The sequence below is a fragment of the Eretmochelys imbricata genome, chromosome 10, assembly GCF_965152235.1.
Source record: "Eretmochelys imbricata isolate rEreImb1 chromosome 10, rEreImb1.hap1, whole genome shotgun sequence".
In the NCBI taxonomy this organism is placed as follows: domain Eukaryota; kingdom Metazoa; phylum Chordata; order Testudines; family Cheloniidae; genus Eretmochelys; species Eretmochelys imbricata.
Window position 1 is genome coordinate 41,664,546 of NC_135581.1, and position 17,718 is coordinate 41,682,263.

Genomic DNA, 17,718 nt, shown 5'->3' on the forward strand with positions numbered 1-17,718 from the left:
TGATACAGCCACATAAAGGGTAAACGAGGAAAGATGACCCAGTGGTTCAGGCATTAGCCCGTGACTTGGATGCCAATCCCCACTCTGCCACTTACTCAGTGTGTGACCTCAGTCAAGTCCTTTTGCTTCCCGTTGCCTCAGTTCCCCACCTGTGCCATGGGGATAATAGAACTGCCCTACCCCACAGGGCTGCTGTGAGGATAAATACATTAAAGATTGTGAAGTGCTCAGATATGACAACAATGGGGACCCTGTGGAAGTACCTTAGACAGACAGTAAACTGCACTGGCGTGATTCGTGTCTGTGCTGGGGTCTGCAGCTGTGCAGCTATGGTGGTGGTTAAAACACCAGGGTTGAGAAGGCCACCATTGAACTCATTTTCTCAGCAGGATAAAGGGTTAAGTGAGCCCTGTGGGAATAGAGTGTTTAAGCAGTCCAAATCTGGAGCCTGCTTCAGCTCCCATGGGAGCCAATGGCACAACTCCCACAGACCCATCTGTGATACTACGCCCATATTCTTAATAGAGATATTGTTAGAATATGATTTTGGTATAACTATGATATGTTTTATGCAAGATGGATCATGTGAGGTATCATTGGAAAGGTTACGATTATGATTATCCTATTTGTATGCAAGTATCATTTCTGTATCTGAAGTTAGGAATATGGATTATGTATAAATTACAAAAATGTTTGTGCCTGGGGAATGCCAACCAGACAAAATGCAGTCAGGCTGGCTGGTTAGTCAATGGGCCATTTGGAAGAACAATAGGACTCTGAAGGTGTTAATCTCCCACCTTTCTGAGAAGCTTCCTGGGATGCTGCTTTGACACTGCAGGGTCATGTGATCATGTCACCTGGTACTGGACCCCATCTCGGCCTACTAGTATTTTTCCACTAATAGGGGGTGGGGACCAAACTGGAAAACAAAGTATTCCCGCCATACATAAATCCTATTTAAGGCAGGGAAGTGAGTTAATCTTTGTTGGTTCTTCACTGAATCCCTGCCCAAGATGACTGCTGAAAACACCTAAAACTGATCTGGGGAAGAAAGAACTGGACCCAGGCTAGAAGGTGTCTGGCCTATGAAAGGAATATCTGGAGTTCTAAGCTGCAAGCAAGAACAGTTTGTCTTCAAGAATCTCTGCAACCTACTTAAAACAACATTTAGAGTGAGAAATTACTACTTGTAGTCACAAAAAGAAAAGGAGGACTTGTGGCACCTCAGAGACTAACAAATTTATTTGAGCATAAGCTTTCGTGAGCTACAGCTTACTTCATCGGATGCATTCCGATGAAGTAAGCTGTAGCTCACGAAAGCTTATGCTCAAATAAATTTGTTAGTCTCTGGGGTGCCACAAGTCCTCCTTTTCTTTTTGCGGATACAGACTAACACGGCTGCTACTCTGATACTTGTAGTCAGTTTCTTTAGTGTATTAAACTTAGCTTGCACGTTTGCTTTATTTGCTCAGTAATCTGCTTTGATCTGTTTGCTATCCCTTATAATAATTTAAAATCTATCCTTTGTAGTTAGTAAACTTGTGTTTCTTTTCTCTAGACCAGTTTGTGCAATTCATAACTGAGCGGCAAAAAGCTGTGCATATCTTCCTCCACATTGAGGGAGGGGCGAATTTCATGAGCTTGTGCTGTACAGTTTTCTGTGCAGTGCAAGACAATACAATTTTGGGTTTTCCGGAGGGGGTGAGTACTTGAGTGGTGGGCAATTCCTTAGCTGAGTCTTCTGATACAGAGCTGATCTCAGTGTCTGTGTCTTTCTGCAGCTGGGTGTGGCCCTACCTGTGTGTGTGCTGGAGGAGGCTTGAGGGTCTGGCTCAGCAGGCCAGTGTAAGGGAACCCAGACTGGTGGAACTGGCAGGCTAAGTGGTACCCCAGTATATCAGGTGGCACCCCAGACGGGGGGCAATCCATCACACCATCCCTGCCTGGTAAGAGCCGATACAGTGCAAGTCATGTAGGAAGATACACAGATGGGGACAGATTCATGAAACAGGATCCCTATTCTCTGTTAAATTACAACTCTCTGAGTGTGGGTGAAAGGGTCTACTTTGAGACAGAAGTCCTTAGATAACCACAGCACAGACCCATCTTGAGCAAAGTTCCCCTAGCTGCCTCACCAATATTCTGGATGGGCCCAGGTAGAGGTGGACCTTGAGGAACCTGGTCCTCAGACCTCACTTGCAATGTGAGTTGGATGGAATATGTGTTTAAAATGTAAGTTGTATTGAATTTAAGTTCTAGGTACAAATTTAATGGCAGTGCTTCACTATAAATATTAGGAAACTCATCAGTAAAGCTTAGGTAACGATTTTCAAAACTGTCTAGGGGATTTAGATGCAAACTCCAATTAAAATTAATGACATATTTAAAACCTCTAGCAGGCTGTATCTCAGCCAGGGTCTTTTGTTACTTATTAACTAAATTGATTCTCTATATATCTTTAAGATAGGTGGCAAGATAAGAGGAGCAGCTCTTGTATACAAAGAAAGAGAGATTTCCTGGCTGCTTTGTCCATCTTAGGTCATACCTGTATATTTTGTTACCAGTCCCTCCTCCCCTAGTCGAAAAGTAATGGGGGAGTGAATGCTGTTGCTGGTCATTATGTCTCAAGCGGTGAATTTTAGCAAATTGCTGTGGTGAGAATACTAACGTACACAGCAAATCCAAACACCCTCAGAACGTCAGGGGGTTGTTTTCTGCACATTGTGTCCTATTTCCATAGATATAGGCATGACTGATCATGCAACAGAGGTGCCCTCGTTACCCTCCAGTAATGAAACTGTTTATGAGTAATGAGGACATCTCCATCGTACCTCATGGACATGCGTATCTTGGATAGAGGCACATAGTTTTTTACTTGGTTACACAGGTGAAGTTAATGGGATTAGTCTAGATTAGCACTGGTGTAAGTGAGAGCTGAATTTGGCTCTACAGCTTCTTCCCCTTTGACACCTCTGCTAACCTCTCCTTCCCTGCTCTTCCCCCAAGTCATATTTTCTGCTGCCATCCTCTCTCCTCCTGAAACCATTGTTGCTCTGGCCTACCTCATCTCCCCAAGATCCCCTTGGTGGATTCTGGATGCTGTCTCACCCACCCCCATTCCTGAGTAATAGAAAGGCCTTCTTGCTTCTTTCACCTTCACTTTCAGGATGGCAAAGATCCTTGCCCTCCCCTCTGGAATGACTCAATGGTTCCACAAACCTCTTTTTAACCTCTAGTGTAGCTCTCGAATCCACTGCAGAACACTCTCTCCTTCACCTCTGGAGAGGACCTTGCCATATGCTCCAGTACCGTCCTCTTCATGTCCTCTCCTCCTGCCCCAGCACCCTCAACTGCCACCTCACTAGCTGTGGGCAGGAGGTGTGGAGTGAGAGTTACAAGCCATTGGCTGAATTTAATCAATCTTGTGACATCATATCCATGTATTTAATTGGGGTGCTCTTAAAGGATCTCAGTGTGTTTCAGAGGACTATTTCTTTATTAGCTTCTAGTGACACCATAAACCGCAATAGTGGAGAGCCAATGGTTTGTCACCAAAACCCTGAGATGGAATCTCCTTGTCTCAGTGTGTTAAATGTTTGTTTTATGAGCTTTAAAATGTAATAGTAGGTTAGCAATATGGGGGTAGGAAAACTGTCACTCCAGTTTCTCATGGACAGGTGTCTACATGATAAGCTTATTAGCTCTTTTCCTGGCAGTCTCAGCAGTGAGGACAAGGACCGAATGGGTGATGGATTATGAACTAACCTATCACCGTAGAGATGGTCCCACCAGTGCAGTTTGGAGGAAGCTTCCCCTGCAGCTGCCAATTGTACCTCTCCCACAGTTTATAGAGGACTTCAGTTTCCAGGACTCTGTCTGCTACCTTTCATGAGTCCTGAGCTCACTATCCACATGATGCTTGAATTTATCTGTTGCTGTATTCATAGGTGCTGGAACTAAGGGTTAAAGTGGTTTCAATCATATACAGCTTTTACAGTTTGGTTCAATGGCTCTCAGCACCCCCACTGTAAAAATTGTTCCAGGACCCCTGCCTGTACTGCAATCTTTAAATTATGTCATATGTATGCATGTATACACACACCACATATGTTCATGCAGTATCTCTGTGATCATTTGCAGAACCACATGTTAAATAATCTGCCACTTTTACTGCCTCCCCTGCACTCTGTCCACTAAAGCCATCTCCCTGGGACTTATTCCAATGCCCTGGGGAGCTCCAAGCAGACACCATTTAAAAAAGCAATCAACTTGCAAAACAAAAGTTTCCTCACTCCCCTCCTCACCACAATGACATGTACTTGGAGCCCAGGATGAGTTAGGTTCAGTACTACAGCAGTAGCAGCTTTTCTGCACATAAAAATATTATTATGAAGTCCATTTACTCATAGGGTAGATGCTACCATAATACATAATACCAATAATGGCCATAATAATAGCTTGGTGCTCTCAGAGTTGATTCCCAGGCCTTCACACTTATTTCCAGTCCTGTAATGTCCTCAAATAAAATGATCATGACTTCGAAATTCTCAAGGTATAAAAGAGCCATTTAAAGACATTTTAGAGGTTTTAATGCTCCCTCTGAGCCTGGGACTTAGGACTTATGGAGAAAAATTTCCCAAAGACCTTAGCACCCACAGTGACAGACTGATTTACACGTTTTTGAAAAACTGGTTCATTGTAACAGAGGCCAGATTCAGCAAAGTACTTATGCACCTGCTTAATGTTAAGCACATGCATCAAACCCACTGAAGTTAATGGTACTTAAGCATGAGCTGAAGGACTGGGCCCAACAAGGAGTTGCTGGAAGCATGTGCCTAAAGGTAAGCGCTGTGCTGAATCCCAGCCGCATGCTTTACAGGGGCAGGGATGTTTTAAAAACTCTCTTAAAATATTCCTACATATTTTTCTGTAATAGGTGTGGCATGTCAAGAATACAGGGTGCGGGGAAGACAGGTCTGTAATCCTGCCAGAGGTTTGAGTTTTCTAATCCACAGAAACATTTCAAAATTGAGATCCCCTCCCGCGCCCGCCTTGCTCAAGGAAAGCTCACAATCTCCCCAGCTAGTTGTTGGAGTATTTCACAGGAGTCAGTCGGTGTAGGTCCTGCCCCAGGCTGCGGGGGTGGGGGGAGATGCTAGGCGAAAGCACTGCCGAGCGAGGGGGCTGCTCAGGCTGAGGCGGCATATGCTGTGAGTGTGCACGGTGAAGTCACTCCGCCGCTGGCTGCATTTCCTCGAAGTCAGAACTCCGGTGACTGACACATCCCGCCGCCCTAGGTCGCTGGAGAGCGGAATACGCCGCCAGTGACTGGCAGCAGCCTGCTGGGAAATCTGGTTGCGAGCAGCTGTACAGCTCTTCTCAGGGGAGGCGGGGGGATTCCCACCTTCTCTGCCAGTTATCACCAGGGTGCAGGCTGCCGGCTAGTCCAGCACAGATTGCACGGGCGTGGCCTTTTCCCGATTTAGTTTTATTTTAAATAAATACAAAAGGAAAGGAAATAAAGAGGGCGGAGGACTTAGACCCCCATGTACAATAGAGAATACTATCCTCCATCCATTAGCGCATAGGGCCAAATTCATCCTTGCGGTAAATCGTCGGGCTGCAAAGACGGGGCGCCAGGGCAGTTCGCAAACCTACCAGTTTAGAAAAGCTGGTGTGATAAACAGCCACCCCGAATATCCTCCATCCATGAGCGCACATGACCAAATCCCCCTCCCTAGGAATACGCCTGGCTGTGTCCTGGCCCCACGGCTTCGGCATCCCTTCAGGGAGGTTCAGTGCAGGGCTGGGCAGGGAGAGAGGCTCTCCAGGTCCAACTGTCAGTTTCAGCAGCTGTCTCCTGGGAGACGCGGTGAGTCTGGGGTGAGTCGCAGAGTCAGCTGCCCCCTGCCAAGTGGTTTCCCCATGCCCCAGGGAAAGCCCAGGCTTTCCACCCCCTCCCGACATCAAACCCAGCCTGCCTGGTTCGGGGGTGCTCTTCGAAATATAGCTTGGATTCATGACCGTTACAGAGCCAACACCGCGGGGGAGACAGTAATGTTTACAGGACTGAGGGGAACGCAAGACAAAGGGAAGCCTGAAACCAGTCCATGGCTTGCCGGCGTGTAGAGAGAAACATAGGCTTCCTTCGAGCCCAGCCTACGATCGAAACGCCGGGCATCCCTCAGACCCTCTGCTTTGCATGCAGCAAGCATGTGTCCAGCACGCTGGCTTTTCAAGGTGAACTGGTCTCGCTTTAGCTTTACATTTTTCCCCTTTCACCAAAGCCACAGTGTTTTCGGCAGCAACACTGCATGACACAGCCTCAACTCCCAGAACGAGGGGAAATGATCCTGGGTTGCTCTTTTTAATATTTGTAATTCACTACCCCCCAGTAGTTTCCTCTGAAACTAAACTGTACAATAAGCCTTCTCAATGAGCTAAGAGGACCCTGGGATCCCGGACCAGGAGCAGCGCTGTAGTGCCCAACCCGAATGGACATCGCAGGCTGCGCTCAGAAATATTCCAGTGTCCATCTAGCTACACGCCCGCTGCCCAGCCAGACGTTGCCCTTTTAAGAAACCGGGGTGATGGCTCAGGTAGGCAGAGCCTGTTTGCAGTAGTTGCTCCTATGGCAACCCAATTGAATTAGATAGCCTCATGAATATTCCCAGCCCCAGCAGCTGCAGGAGGGATGAGGAGGGCAGTGATGTCAGCAAGCCGGGGATGCTGCAAGTTGCGGTTAATTGTGTCTTAGTGGCTGGGAGGTGAGGAGCGGAGGCTCCCCGGGGTGGGTGGCGGCTACCCCTGCGAGTTGTGCGCTGTGCCGGAGCCGCAGCCCGTTCGCAGGCGGCATGGCCACGGCTGCTGCCGCAGCGGGGCAGGCCCGGAGTGCGGCTCGGACCTAGACTTGCCCGGCGGCGGGGCTCCGGGCGGCCCGCGATTGCAGTGACCCCGCCCCGCGGGGAGTAGGCAGCAAGGAGCTGAAGCGGGACGGGGCTGCTGTCCCCTGTTGCGGACGCGGAGCTGAGCCTGATGCAGAGCCAGTGGCTGGCACGCTCCGGCGAGGAGATGACACGCCTGCCACCGGCCCCCCCTGCCCGGTGAGCTGGGGTGCGGGAGGCCGGGGCCCCGGGGCGGAGCAGCCGCCATGGATAAGCTGCCCCCCGCCATGCGCAAGCGGTTCTACAGCCTGCCCCAGCCCGGCGGGGCCAAGGCGTCGATCATGGATGAGGAGGGAGACGGCGACAAGGACACCCGCAGGCGGAGCATCCGCCTCAAGCCGCTGCCCGCGGCTGGGGGCACCCGGGGAGACGCCGGCCCGGAGCCGGGCGCCAAGAGCAGCACCAACGGGGACTGCCGGCGCTTCCGCGGCAGCCTGTCCTCGCTGGCCAGCCGGCACCTGCACGACGCGGCCGAGGGCAGGCGGCTCATCGGGGGCGAGGGGGAGGCGGCCTCCCCCGGCGAGGAGCGGAGCCCCCAGGGCGGGGGGGAGCCCGAGCTCCCGCCGGCCCCCGCCCGGTCCCCCCCGCCGGAGCCGCAGGCCCTGCCCGCCTCCGCCTCCATCAAAGTGGAAGGCGGGGCGGGGGGCGACCAGATCACCCCGGACGAGGAGCTGCGGCTGGGCCAGGCAGGCTTCATGCAGCGCCAGTTCGGGGCCATGCTCCAGCCGGGGGTCAACAAGTTCTCGCTGAGGATGTTCGGCAGCCAGAAGGCGGTGGAGCGGGAGCAGCAGCGGGTCAAGTCCGCCGGGTTCTGGATCATCCACCCCTACAGCGACTTCAGGTACTGAGACCCCGCCAGCCCAGAGCCCCTCCACCAGCCGTGCACCCCCCACCCCCCGCGTGTTGCCTCCTGCCAGTCCAGAATCCCCCCGCTCCCGCACCGCCTGCTGTGCCCCTCCCAGCCCAGAGCCCCCGCGCGGAGGGAACTTTTCTGGTTAGTTTCCCTGTCGCTGGAGCTAGAGGACACAGTTGTTGCTGAGCAGCCCCAATGCAAACCCGCTCTCCTACTCCGCTGAGTTTAAGCAAAACTTTCACCTCCCTCCATCTTATTTTTGACTATATTGTCAAATGTATCATCAGCTTCCACCTGCGTTAAGGGCCACTCCACAGTCCAGCGTAACTGGGAACCTGCCCTCCATCCGATACACAACTGTGGTTAGTTGCTGCCTGTAGCATGTTAAACTGCTCCTGCCTCTCCACTTCCACCCCTCGGGTCTCTTTTGTTCATGTGCTAGCTTCGCTGTTTGCTGTTGATCCCTAGATCGTTATTCTCCCACCCTCCAAGAGTGGAGTAAGGATGTTGCTGCTGCTCCATAGGGCTACTTACTGCAGCACTACTTGCCAGGCATTTGTATGTACAAGGGATAGCGCCATTCATTAAGCAGAATCCTAGTCCTTCAAAGAATGGTTAAGACTTTTTTTTGTTGCATATATAGATCCTGTTTGTAGAACTAATTTGAATGGGGTTAGCCAGCCTGGTTTTGCTACAAAACTGTTCTCACTTTCACTTAAGTGGCAATCTTTCATTGTGGGTTAATGAGAGAATTAACTTGTAAGCAGTAGATCCAATTTCTTTAATGCTCTCTGTCACAGTGTTTGGGTATTTTGGGGTGAACGGATGGCTACTGTACAGGCAAGTGTTCCTCGGTGCAATATGTAAAGTACTGCAGTCAGTAAGGAAGTACATAGTGCAAGCAATGTCCAAGGTTTATTGCTTCGACTTTAATTACAACAGGCTTATACACTACATAAAAATTCAGTGGAAGCTCTCCATACAAATACATATCACAAAATGCACACTGCAAATTGTCCAGCACAGCATTATCTCCTAGGATGGGGTCAGGGAGATAGTTACAGGGGAGGCGAAGTGTTGATTTCTTACCAATAAAAAGCTCCTGAAACTATGTTTTAGAGATTTAAAAATCAGTTCACACATTTAAAGGGTCCACACCTGCCAGTGATCAGATTAATTTATATTTCTTGAATTAACACACAATAATAGGGTTTTTTTTTAATCTGAAAGACTGCACTGTCAATTAAATCCATGCATTGAAGCCCCAAATGCACTGCTGACCCAGCACGTAAGGGTTTCCAATAGTCACATCATCATATTTAGTCCTTGCATGTATAATCTCCTTCATGCACTGATTGAAAAGGGTTTAAAAAGATGTCTCACAAACACAGTAGAATGTGAGGGGTTGGCTTGAAAAACAATAATTATGTGGCCTTGTCTACAGATCTTTGTCTTATCTGCCTCTGCCTGGATGTAAAACCGAACCAAACCTCTGTGTCCTCTTAGGTTATTCTAGAGAACTGTTCTCTTGCATATAGCATCTTAAAGGGTTTGTTTGGTTCTTAGTGCATTGGCTATCTGAGCGGACTCCATCCAAAAGTAGCCTAGAGTTTGCACGTTTCACTCATACTGTGAATTCATTCTCCCCTTCTTTCTTTAGGGCTAATTTTTCAGCATAGAACCAGACTGTCAAACTCCAGTACAGAGATGTTTGTAATAGTAGCCAATGCGCCTCTCATACAAGGTGAGATGTTCCTATTTGGCTAGAATTGCTAAATTAGCCAACACTGACTGATTAAAATAGAGCAACACATTATGAGGTAAGTTTTTATTTCTGAGGTGCTGCAATATATGGCCATTCACCGTATCACACACAGGAATAAAACATGCAGGCAAGTTAGACACACCCAGACCAAATGATCAGGCCAAGTCTGTAACATGCAGTAGGTCTCTTAGTCACATGCATGTGTGTGATTTGTTAGTATTAATAATTAAGTCCTTGCCTGATGTAGCCTTGTGTTTGTGCAGAGATGATAGCTCTGGCTGGATATTGTCCTCAGGTGCAAGGCACTCTTGGTTTTAAATTCCAGTTAAGATGATCAGCTGCTGCTTTGTGTTCCCTTCTAACCTTATGCTAGTAGCCTGGCACACAATATAAGCTTTCTCCCCACAGTCCGTACTGGGCCTGCCACAGATGGGACAGCAGCATTGGTTGTACAATGGATGTTAGTGAAGGGGATGAAGAGAAGGGGAGACGATACTGTAGTCTATGGCCATTGCCTGTCTTCCCCCCACTGTTTTCTCCCTTTCCCTGCTTCTAGGTCCCTTGAGAATATCCCTATGAAGATGACTGCCACTGAAAGGAACTGTGTAGACTTCCCTGATAATACTGACCGTGGCTCAGCAAGTTTGCAGATGACACTAAACTGGGAAGAGGGGTAGATACGCTGGAGTGTAGGGGTAGGATACAGAGGGACCTAGACAAATTGGAAGATTGGGCTAAAAGAAATCTGATGAGGTTCATCAAGAACAAGTGCAGAGTCCTGCACTTAGGACGGAAGAATCCAGTGCACCGCTACAGACTAGGGACCGAATGGCTAGGCAGCAGTTTGGCAGAAAAGGACCTAGGGCTCACAGTGGACGAGAAGCTGGATATGAGTCAACAGTGTGCCCTTGTTGCCAGGAAGGCCAATGGCATTTTGGGATGTATAAGTAGGGGCATTGCCAGCAGATCGAGGGACGTGATCGTTCCCCTCTATTTGACACTGGTGAGGCCTCATCTGGAGTACTGTGTCCCACACTACAAGAAGGATGTGGAAAAATTGGAAAGAGTCCAGTGGAGGGCAACAAAAATGATTAGGGGGTTGGAGCACATGACTTATGAGGAGAGGCTGAGGGAACTGGGATTGTTTAGTCTGTGGAAGAGAAGAATGAGGGGGGATTTGATAGCTGCTTTCAACTACCTGAAAGGGGGTTCCAAAGAGGATGGCTCTAGACTGTTCTCAGTGGTAGCAGATGACAGAACAAGGAGTAATGGTCTCAAGTTGCAGTGGGGGAGATTTAGGTTGGATATTAGGAAAAACTTTTTCACTAAGAGGGTGGTGAAAGACTGGAATGCGTTACCTAGGGAGGTGGTGGAATCTCCTTCCTTAGAAGTTTTTAAGGTCAGGCTTGACAAAGCCCTGGGTTGATTTAATTGGGGATCGGTCCTGCTTTGAGCAGGGGCTTGGACTAGATGACCTCCTGAGGTCCCTTCCAACCCTGATATTCTGTGATTCTATGATTCAGTGTTTGAACTGAAGGGGGCAAATTTTCCCTGATTTTGGTGCTGAAGCATCCTTCTTGGGGGCAACTTAGTTCTCCCTTTTATGGATGACAATTTTTTGGCCTCTGAAATGCAGCAGATTGCAACAAATAGCAGGTATTATCAAAGTACTTCCAAGCGCTAGATATCCTTCAGCCAAAGGACTTTACTTCCTCCATTGCAAATTACTCAGTGCAATACTGACTGCTCCTAATCAAAGGCAGGTACAGATTCCATGCTGTTAGGACAGTATTCTCTGTTGCCTTGTAACTGCATTGTCTCCAAAGTGCTAGGGGAACACTTTGTAATGACAAGGAGGAGTTAAAGACTAACAGATTTATTTGGGTTCAACCCATGGGGTTTTTTTACCCACGAAAGCTTATGCCCAAATAAATCTGTTAGCCTTTAAGGTGCCACTGGATTCCTCGTTGTTTTTGTGGATACAGACTAACACAGCGACCCCTCTGATATTTTGTAATGACTACACAAGTTCTAGGGCAATGGAGAATCAGGCCCCAGATCTTGTTTCCTGCCTCTGTGGAGTAATCAGTTTCACTGTTGAGAGTAGCTCTTGCACCTGCAAGACAGAGATCTGGAAACTCATTGCTGTTGCATTAGACAGCTGGGGATGTAAACCTGTGGGCTGGATGCCTCAGTATGTCGAGTCACTACTATTGGGCCTGATTCTGACCTGACTTACGTTGGTGTAATTCCACTTGCTTCACTGGAGGTACTCCTGATTTACAATGGCATGAGGGCAGTTCCTGTCACAGTGGCACAACAGATGCTTTCATCATAGATTGTCATTAAAGAATCCGTTTTACACCTAATATGGTTAATTCAATGGCAAATCTATGACTCCTCCAACAGTAAAATGAGTTAATACGGATTAATGTTCCATTGATCCCAGCTTCTAGTCCTTTGCAAGAGGGAAAGAAACTGAATGACCTCTACCAAAATCAACTCCAATGCCCTAAGTATGGTGACTAGTGAATGGGCTAATTCTAGAAGCACTTAAAAAGTGATTTAACCAATATACTTTCTATTAGAAATTGCTGTTACACTGTGAAGCATACCTATGTATTAGTTACCAGAGTTTATTTGCATTCATGGTTGATTGCACATCAGTGCAGATTCAATGTATGTTTCCTAAATCAAGATTTATGTGAAACTTTGAAAGCTTTTTCAGTGGCTAGATAAATAGATTCATAATTTCTAACTTGGAGGAAGCATTGATCCAGTACAATTTGTTTAAGATAAAATAATAGGCAAACGATAGGTTTTTATTTGTGTTCGAGTAGAGGATATTGGGGATATCTGCTCTCTCTGTGATCAGGAACTGCTTGCAAAGTGGGTGTAGCATGCTGCTTTTTAGAGTGAACTGAGCCGCAAAAAATGTCAGGTGAAATGTACGAGCATCAGGAACTCTTAAGGAACACAGTTGTTTTCATTCCTGAATGTGGCCCTAATCCCCCAGACACTATCAGGCGTAGTTCTTTCTACTGTGGAATCAATAGAACTGCCCACAGTAGTACACACTAAACCTGGTTGTCTGGGCCCAACTAGGGGATGAGAAACACAAGGCTCATGACTGGGTTTGAATAGACTTATTGATTTGTGAAGGACTCTATGGGGCACTAGTGGATCTGTGCTTATCCACTAGTGGATCTTTCCCTGCTTATCTTTTTACTAATTGTTTTGCTAAGATGAAAAACCATTTGCAACATGTACAGCGATACCCACTGCCTATGTCAGTTCATCAGGCAGTTATTGTCATTCCTGTTCTGAATCAGCAATGGTATGCTCATTACCTACTGCTGTAAAATGGCTCTGAGTGCTACCTCTCTGCATCATTTTATTTCTGCCCATGTTCTGAGACCACCCACCATAGTGAACTCTGATCCTGTGAATTGCTTGCTACTGTTAGTGAAGTGGAATGGAAGCTGCACATTGTTTCAATGTCTCTCAGAATGCAAATTGGGTGAGACTTCTGTTTAAAGTGAGAGGTAGAAAAAGTTTTGTCTGTCAGTAAAAATGGACAGTCAAAGACACAGGTTAAACACAGGTGGTTCAAACACTGGAGTCTCTTTTCTTATTTTCAAACTGATTATGCTTGGGTTAAAACTGGTGCTACATTGCTAATTGTGAAATGGTTTCACTGACCCCCGTCCTGCCATCCTTACTGAGGCAAAACTTCCCATTGAATTCCATGAGAGTAGTACTCTAGGGCAGTGCTACTCAAAGTGGTGATCCGCGGACTGGTGCCGGTCCTTGAGCCATCGGATGCCGGTCTGTGCACACATTGGAAAAAAAAATTGCCAGTCCCCCACATCAGATAGCTTGAGAAGCACTGCTCTAGGGCATTTAGTAGGAATGGTTCAGGGAAACTGCATCTGTATTCCACCTCCTCCCCCTATCTAGCCCAGGAGTGCCCAGTCATATCTCAGATTTCTGCTGTCACTGATCTCTGGACAGGGACTCTTGACCCACTCCCTTCTGATGGGGGATTTTTAAGGCCACACAGCTCCCTGCCATCCATTGAAATATCCCCAGCAAGCCAATCTGCTTAAAGGCCAGCCCTGTGTGTTGCTTTCTCTTTGAGTATGACACTGTTTTTACTGACAGGCACAAGTTACCACCCAGCTCTTTCTAAGCAAGCACATTCTTCAGGTAAAAGCATTACAGAGAAAACATATAAAAACAATAAATGGATTTAAACACATACCAGGAGTCACCCAGGAGTCTTATGGGGCCCTAGTAATCCAAAATCTTTCCAACACTTCTGCAATGGTTCTGCTCCGCCCCCTTGGACAGAAGGCCCTGTTTGCTGGATCAGAAAGCAGGCCCTGCATCCGTTTAAACCTGGCCTTTTTATATCAAAAGCCCTTTCTTTGTCTGTTGGTCTCTGGAAAACCCAGTTGAACCAATCTATGCCACACCCCCACCCAAGGAAACGATACCCCTCTGGAGGTGTTTATAACCTAACTGATTCACCTGTATCATCCCGCACTTTTTGTTGTTCGTGGAGGAGCTGTGATAACAATCCCTGTCCCCCAGTGGTACATTATACGCTTAAAGCAGCATGGTCCCAGAGATATTGCATGGGGTTGCAACATCTGTCACACAAGGGCCTAATCCAAATCCTGTTGAAGTAATTGGAAAGGCTCTTCCTGACTTCAGGGAGTTTTGGCTCAGGTTCCAAGAGAGGAAGCCCAGTCTTATAGTTGGCTAGTCTAGATTCAGGGGTTCTATTCCTGCCTCTGACTCTGTGTGTGCCCTTGTACAAATCACTTAATTTGTCTGTGCCTTAGTTCTCCATCTATAAAATGGGATAGTAGCTCCCTGCCTTAAAAGGGTGTTGTGGTGATAAGTGCATTTGTTTATGAGGAGTGTTCAGGTACTAGAACAAGCACCATTTAAAGAAAGTAGTGCCTCTATGAATCAAACCCTGCAGCTTATTACCATAATGACAGAGCAAGATTTGGACTATTACCATAGAACAGTGGCTCTCAACCCTTCCAGAGTACTTTACCCTCTTTAAGAGTCTGATTTGTCTTGCATACCTCTAAGTTTCACCTCACATAAAAACTACTTGCTTACAAAACCAGACCTAAAAATACAAAAGTATTTAAGTAATTTGAAAGGCTTCACTATTATTATACTACGCTATTACTACACACACTATTACTGAAAAATTGCTTACTTTCTCATTTGTACCATATAATTATAAAATAAATCAACTGGAATGTAATATATATATTGTACTTACCTTTCAGTGTATAGTATATAGGGCAGTATAAACAAGTCATTGTACGAAATTTTAGTTTGTACTGACTTCGCTGGTTGTAAAACTAGACAAATATCTAGATGAGTTGATGTACCCCCTGGAAGACCTCTGTGTACCCCCAGGGGTCTGAGTACCTCAGGTGGAGCCATAGAATACTGCCGTGATTATGTATTATACAACAACAAAACACCAGTGTATGTTGAAAGAATGTTACGGAGGCTGAAAATTCAAGCCTTAAATAGGAAATGCTAGCATTTCAGAGCAGCATTCTGCTGCTTAATGGTGAGACCATCCTTTCTCTTCCTGCAGTCTCCTGTCTAATTCGTCACACACCTTCCAACTTCTGCAGCAAATGGGGCAGGGGTCTTACTGACAACAGTCTCCTTCATTACACAGGTTTCAGAGTAGCAGCCGTGTTAGTCTGTATCCACAAAAAGAACAGGAGGACTTGTGGCACTTAGAGACTAACAAATTTATTTGAGCATAAGCTTTCGTGAGCTACAGCTCACTTCTCCAATGAAGTGAGCTGTAAGCTGTAGCTCACAAAAGCTTATGCTCAAATAAAGTGAGCTGTAGCTCACGAAAGCTTATACTCAAATAAATTTGTTAGTCTCTAAGGTGCCACAAGTACTCTTGTTTCATTACACAGTCATCATTCATTCCTATAGTGGATTGATCCTGTGCACTGAGTGAGGCAGGAGTCATGTGGGAAAAATAGCATATGCTCTTGTAATTACTATATCACAATGCGTATATACAAGGAGGTTGAGTTAAGGTTGTACAGGCAATCTTAATTTGGGCATTTCCTGTCATTTGAGTGCTTGATTTTGCAACCTTAATAACATTCTTTTAAAATAGTTTTGTGTGTGTCATTTCCTAGTTTTTAAGTTTGTTTTTTTAAAAACACAGAAATTCCATCACTTAGCATCATAATAGCACACATGCAGATCATTAGTAGGGTTGGCACCTTTAGATCTGCCACACAGACCTCTGCCACTTGAGCTAACAGAGTGAAAGAGAGCAGCAGTAGCCAGGGTATCTATGTAGACCAGCACTAAAAGGGCATGAGACACACACTATGGTTTTCACTGCTATTTGGTGACAACAGGGGAATGATGAGACTCAGGAATCTTGAGTTCCATTCTAGGCTGGTGTGTGTGTGTGCTCTGATGGGCATGCACTCTTATGCTCATTTTCCCTAAGTTTCCCCCTCTAACTGGTCCCTGTGTCAGTCCTATCTCTTTCCCACCCCATCCTAGACAGTTCCAGTCTCCCCTCCTCAGACTTCTTGTCTCAATCTCTTTGCCCAACAAGGCCTAGTCTTATGCCTCTGGGCACCCAGTTTGAGTCTCCCCTGCACTCCCAGTCCCCGCCTCTCTATCCTTAGTTCTCCCCACCATATCTTTGTTCCAATTTTCCTTACCCAGTTCCCCTCCCTCTAACTCCTTATCTAATCTATCTCTTTTACCCTAGTCTCCACCAATGTCCCCTCTGCTCACGGTCCCCAGGCCCACTGGCTCCCAGTCCCAATCTCCCTCTGCAGGTTCTTCATCCAATCTGTGTCGTCATTGTTCCATCCCGGCTCCTTGACTCAGGGCATGTCTTCACTAGCAACGTTAAAATGCTGCTGCGGCAGCGCTTTAATGTGGCTGTGTAGTCCCAGCACCAGCACTGGGAAAGAGCTCTCCCAGTGCTGTAAAAAACCCACCTCCATGAGGGGAGTAGCTACCTGCACTGGGAGCAAGGCTCCCAGCGCTGGTGCACTGTCTACACTGGCACTTTACAGCACTGAAACTTGCAGCGCTCAAGGGGATGTTTTTTCACACTCCTGAGTGAGAAAGTTGCAGTGTTGTAAAGTGCCAGTGTAGACAAGGCCTCAGTCTCTTTGCCCAGCAAGTCCCAGTCCCCCGCCCCACTTTTTAGCTCCTTGTCAGAGCCGTCTCCACTCCCCGCCCCCTCCTTCCCACTTTTCTCAATCCCAACCTCCTTGCCCAGCTGGTCCCAGTCTCCCCCTTTCCCACAGCTCCTCATCTCATCTCAGTCTCCCCCCTTCATCTACTGGTTCTCGGTTTCCCCACCTCCCATTTCCCTCTCCCACTCCCAATCCCTTTGCCCAAGGAATGGCAGTCCCCTTTTCTCCCCCCTACACCGACCTAAAAGTGGAATTCTTTTTATAAAGACCAATTTTTAGATAAACCCTTCTACTTCTTGATTGCTGGATCCAAATAATCTCAAAACGTAAACCCTCCAGATTACACATGTCTATAGAAGTGAAATCTTCATTTTGCTAGGATGAAACAAGTTTGTTTTTGGGGGTGGGAAAGTGTGTTTTATAAAAGTATTACTGGTGAGCACATAGAAAAATATACATGTAAGTTTCAGAGTACCAGCCGTGTTAGTCTGTATTCGCAAAAAGAAAAGGAGTACTTGTGGCACCTTAGAGACTAACCAATTTATTTGAGCATGGCTCATGCTCACAAATTGGTTAGTCTCTAAGGTGCCACAAGTACTCCTTTTCTTTTTGCGAATACATGTAAGTATTTTCAGTGTTATAAACAGGCAGGGCTCTGCTGTGCAGGTGTTTTGCATTATACAATAGTATACACTGTATAATAGTATACATTGTTTTGCATTATACAATAGTATGTGGTGCAATAAAGTAAATAATATCGCATCAGAATGCTTTCAGAATACAGAAACCAGAATGCTGTCTTTCTGGAGATCAGCATCATTTTAGTTTGAAACTACTGACATTTGTGTTTGTTTCTTATCAGTAACTTATTAGCTAAGCCACAGAATTACTCAGACTGCTCTTGGGACCATCATATCA

General features: G+C 46.7%; 1 protein-coding gene across 2 annotated transcripts in view; it reads left to right on the top strand.

Moving 5' to 3' along the window:
• The first annotated feature begins 7,150 nt into the window (after positions 1–7,150).
• HCN4 (hyperpolarization activated cyclic nucleotide gated potassium channel 4) overlaps positions 7,151–17,718 on the top strand; it is a 162,430-nt gene continuing 151,862 nt past the window's right edge. For both annotated transcript variants that reach the window (XM_077828629.1, XM_077828630.1), the window contains exon 1: positions 7,151–7,785. In XM_077828629.1, the coding sequence (XP_077684755.1) occupies positions 7,151–7,785 (635 nt within the window). The remainder of the gene's footprint in view (positions 7,786–17,718) is intronic.